Source organism: Lactuca serriola, chromosome 2, assembly GCF_051521515.1.
Source record: "Lactuca serriola cultivar US96UC23 chromosome 2, Lser_US96UC23_V15, whole genome shotgun sequence".
Lineage (NCBI taxonomy): Eukaryota > Viridiplantae > Streptophyta > Magnoliopsida > Asterales > Asteraceae > Lactuca > Lactuca serriola.
Genome location: NC_136409.1, coordinates 90,726,887 through 90,731,193, shown reverse-complemented (window position 1 = coordinate 90,731,193; position 4,307 = coordinate 90,726,887). Strand labels below are relative to the sequence as shown.

Here is a 4,307-nt window from a genome sequence, read left to right as displayed (position 1 = left end):
AGGAGTCTTGACTGCTCCATCTTCACAAAACCTGGTCGTCGTACCTGTCTATTTGTGACCTGAGAATACAAGTTATTTTGAAAGCGACTATCAACCAAAAAGATGGTGAATTCATAAGTATTAATGTGTCTTTGATTTGTAAAACTTGTAATGAAAGACTTGAAATTGTTTTGAAAGAAAGTTCATATAAGTATGAAAATGTTTGTAAGTAGTTGAAAGCGTTTGAAAAACCCTAGAAATCCCTATGATTCCTGTTAGTATAAAAGAAATCTTCTACCTAGACCTAATTGTTTTGAAAGTAGTCTTCTACCAAGACCCGACTGTTTTGAAAGTAGTCTTCTACCAAGACCCGACTGTTTTGAAAGTAGCCTTCTACTAAGACCCGACTGTTTTGAAAGTAGCCTTCTACCAAGACCCGACTGTTTTGAAAGTAGCCTTACCTGACTGTTTTGAAAGTAGCCTTCTACCAAGACCCGACTTTACTACTATTATTATTAATGTAAGAAATTTTATCCTTTGGTACTAGGATACTCAAATATAATTTACATCATCGGTTACGTGAATGTGTCACAAGATAAAGGTAATAATATAAATAACTTAAGTATTATCCTTTTGTACTAGGATAACTAATAGTATTAACTGTAGACATCCATAGATGCACATTTACCTATGTAGCTAACAGCTGGGTGTAGGAATAGTTAGTCCCTTAAAGTATTCCTCTAATGGTATCAACCGTAGACATCCGTAGATGTGCATTAACCTCTGTAGCTAACAGAGGTTTTAGGAATGGTTAGTCCCTTAAAGTATCCTTTGGTACTAGGATATTAAGTCCAATCTATCTCATCGATTATGTGAATATATCACAAAATAAAGATAAGAAGGAGAATAATATAATAGTATCTACGCATATAATATGTCATAGTAACTCATCATATAGAATCTACGTAACAGTATCCATGTAAAAATATCCATGTAAAAGTATCTATGTAAGAGTATCTACGTAAACGTACTCATGTAAGCGTATCTATGTAAACGTACTCATGTAAGCGTATCTATGTAAACGTACTCATGTAAGTGTATCTATGTAAACGTATTCATGTAACAGGTAATGTATTAGTTTAGACTCATGAATGAACTGGCTCTTGTGTGATTCCTTGTACTTGGAATGGTAAGTAGTATCTCCTAACTATACCTGTAATAGTTACTAATAATGTACGTGTATAACCTGAAGTATGCCTTTGCTACCCAAAGGCACTGAACTGACTGAGGAAAACTTTTATGTCTACATATGTATACATGATATATAATTAATATTTTGACGACATTCAGACGGATAACCGATACCCCATAGCCACATCCCAATGAGGAAAAGGAAATAGAGTGAGTTAGCCTTCCTAAGTCCTTTAAACACTACTTATATAACTATACATATATGGGCATGAATTTGGTAATATAAAAGCATAAAAGAAGTTTTGTAAAACCTTTACAAAGATTAATATCTAAGAAAAGATCGACTTGATGTCAGTTTATCAAACGGTTTGAAAGTATTTGTTTGATAAAACAGTTTAAGTATAAAGAAACCTTTGTTTGAAACACAATTGTAAAAGAGTTTGAAATGAAACATACAGTGTATAATAAACAGTTTAATAAAGAGTTTTTAAACATATAAAAACGTTTAAGAAAGTCATTTGAAGAAATATGTTTGGTAAAACAGTTAACGTATAGCAAATCCATTTGCATGTTAGTTATTAATCACATGTGATTGATATAATAACTAGCATGATTCAACTTGTATTCCCCCCATAAAGCATTTAAAAACATTTAAAAGGTTAATTCAAGGGGTATGAACTCACCTGCAGTGAGCGGATCGGAAGGAAGTATCGGACAAGTGCTTGGTGTCAAGTGAAGACTTAGACACGCACAATGAGCCTAATAACATATGAAGACATATGTATATAAACAATTAGTGATTATAACACTAATTAAACATGTATAAACATCCTATTGCGAGGAAAACACTTTGGTCAAGTGCTAAGAGGCTATCGGGTTGCAACAAAGGAGTGCAAGGCCTCATACGGGAATTTATGGTCCAATGACCATGTTTGTTGGAGTTTATGGCCCAGGGGAGTTTAATCCTAGCCGTAAACTCTCAATTGGTCACCAAAAAGGGCTTAAAACTCTAAGGTCTTAACTGGTTAAGTGCTCCAAAGCTTTAAACAAGAGTTTGGGTGGGTTTAAGGTCCAAGAATGGCCTTGTATGCTGTTTATGCCCCTGGGACCACTTCGCCATGAGTTTACGGCCGTAAACTCATGGTAAGAAGTACCATTTCGTGAATTGTGGTCCTTAGGTCAATGGTGTAAGGTTCTATGTCACTAACCAAGGCTTACTAAGGTGTTAGGGTGTCATTTGCACCCTTAAAAGGGGTTTACGGCCCAAGAACATGTCTTGGCCGTAAACTCCTTGAATCCCATGATTTCTTATGTTTTCTGAGCTCCAAATATGATAAACCTAGTGTACAATGAGTTGGATCAAGAGTACTTACGATCTAGGAGCTTCAATGGTCGGTTTTGGCCAAGAACACTAGTGTGTGTTCTTGGTAAAACTTGAAAATCTACAAAATGGAATGATTTCACGGATGAAATCATGTAATATTACTAGTTCATGCAAGATATCAACTAGTTATGACAATAAGCTTACGAGTTTTGAAGATCGGGGACGAAGATCGGGATGATACTTGAGAGGATTTGGGCCAAATGGAAGGGAGGAATGAACTAATGACCACCTCTTCATCATATAGGCAAGATTTTACGGCCCACATGGAGTTTACGGCCGTAAACTCCCATGTGTTTGCCGTGAACTCCTTGCAAGGGTGTTTAAGGTCATTTCTTTGAGCTACAACTTCAGCCGATAAACCCCGATACTTATTCCTTAAGTGTACAAGGCTCAGAACGCTCAAATAAACTCCTAATTGTGCTAAAAGATAGCAGAAATGAGTTTGAATTTTAATGAAGTGTTTGACTATACTGGATGGAAAATTTTGAGTTGTCACAGTGGCAAAACTGGGATTGGTCACAATGAACCATCCTAAACCTTATGCGCTCCATTGGCTAGATGACAATAAAAATATAAAAGTAACAAAACAGGTAATGGTAGGTTTGACGATGGGCTCGTACAAAGATGATATCCTTTGTGACGTGGTTCTCGTGGATGCTTGCCACATACTTTTGGGTTGTCCTTGGCAATATGATCGAGACGTGACTCATAGAGGGTGGAGCAATGAATATGAAATGAAAAATAACAACAAACAAATCATACTAAAACCCATGTCGTCGCACGAAATCCGCTCGGAAAAGACTAGAGAAACGAAGCCGAATCTTGCGATTTTTGCCACTAAACGGGAGGTTGAAAAGACGATTGACGATGGTGGCATGGTGTACCTAATGGTAGCCAAAGATGGTGAGGCGGGAAATCCTTTCTATGATGACGTGACAAAATTCTTACATGGGTTTAAAGATGTTTTCCCTGACGATTTACCACTCGGCTTGCCGCCTATTCGTGGCATCGAACACCAGATCGATCTCATCCCAAGAACTCCTTTACCAAAAAGGCGGCCTATCGGTGCAATCCCGAGGAGACCAAGGAGTTGCAAAGGCAAGTTGATGAGCTCGTGGCCAGGGGATATGTTCGAGAAAGCCTTAGTCCGTGTGTCGTACCGGTATTGCTCGTACCTAAGAAAGATGGAACGTGGAGGCTGTGTATCGATAGCAGGACGGTCAACAGCATCACCATCAAGTATCGTTTCCCGATTCCCCGACTTGACGACATGTTAGATGAACTTCACGGGTTGGTCGTATTTTCAAAAATCGACTTACGTAGTGGGTACCATCAAATCCGAGTACGTGAAGGGGACGAATGGAAGACAACGTTCAAAACAAAGCATGGCCTTTACGAATGGACCGTGATGCCGTTTGGCCCTACAAACGCCCCGAGCACGTTTATGAGACTAATGAATGAAGTTTTTAAACGTTTTCTTGGCAGGTTTGTGGTGGTTTATCTAGACGACATCTTGGTGTATAGAAAGAGCCGTGAGAAGCATGGGACTCATTTGAAACAAGTGTTCGAGACCCTAAGAGTCCAAAGAATCTATGGCAAAATGGAGAAATGCTCATTCTTCGTGGACGAGGTGAAGTTTTTAAACGTTTACTAGGGATATATGAACGTATACCTGTGCTACCCAAAGGTACTGAACTAACTGATTAGAACTATTATGTCCGTATATGTACACATGATATATAACTAAATATCT

General features: G+C 38.1%; 1 protein-coding gene across 1 annotated transcript; it reads left to right on the top strand.

Annotated features, from left to right (window-relative positions):
* Positions 1-3,147: 3,147 nt before the first annotated feature.
* Positions 3,148-3,831, top strand: LOC145089382 (uncharacterized). Its single transcript, XM_079027826.1, has one exon. The coding sequence runs from the start codon at positions 3,148-3,150 to the stop codon at positions 3,829-3,831; it is 684 nt and encodes a 227-aa protein (XP_078883952.1).
* The last annotated feature ends 476 nt before the right edge of the window (positions 3,832-4,307 follow it).

Coding starts and splice junctions, on each gene's coding strand:
- LOC145089382 (XM_079027826.1), top strand. CDS start 3,148: ATGGTAGGTTTGACGATGGGCTCGTACAAAGATGATATCCTTTGTGAC.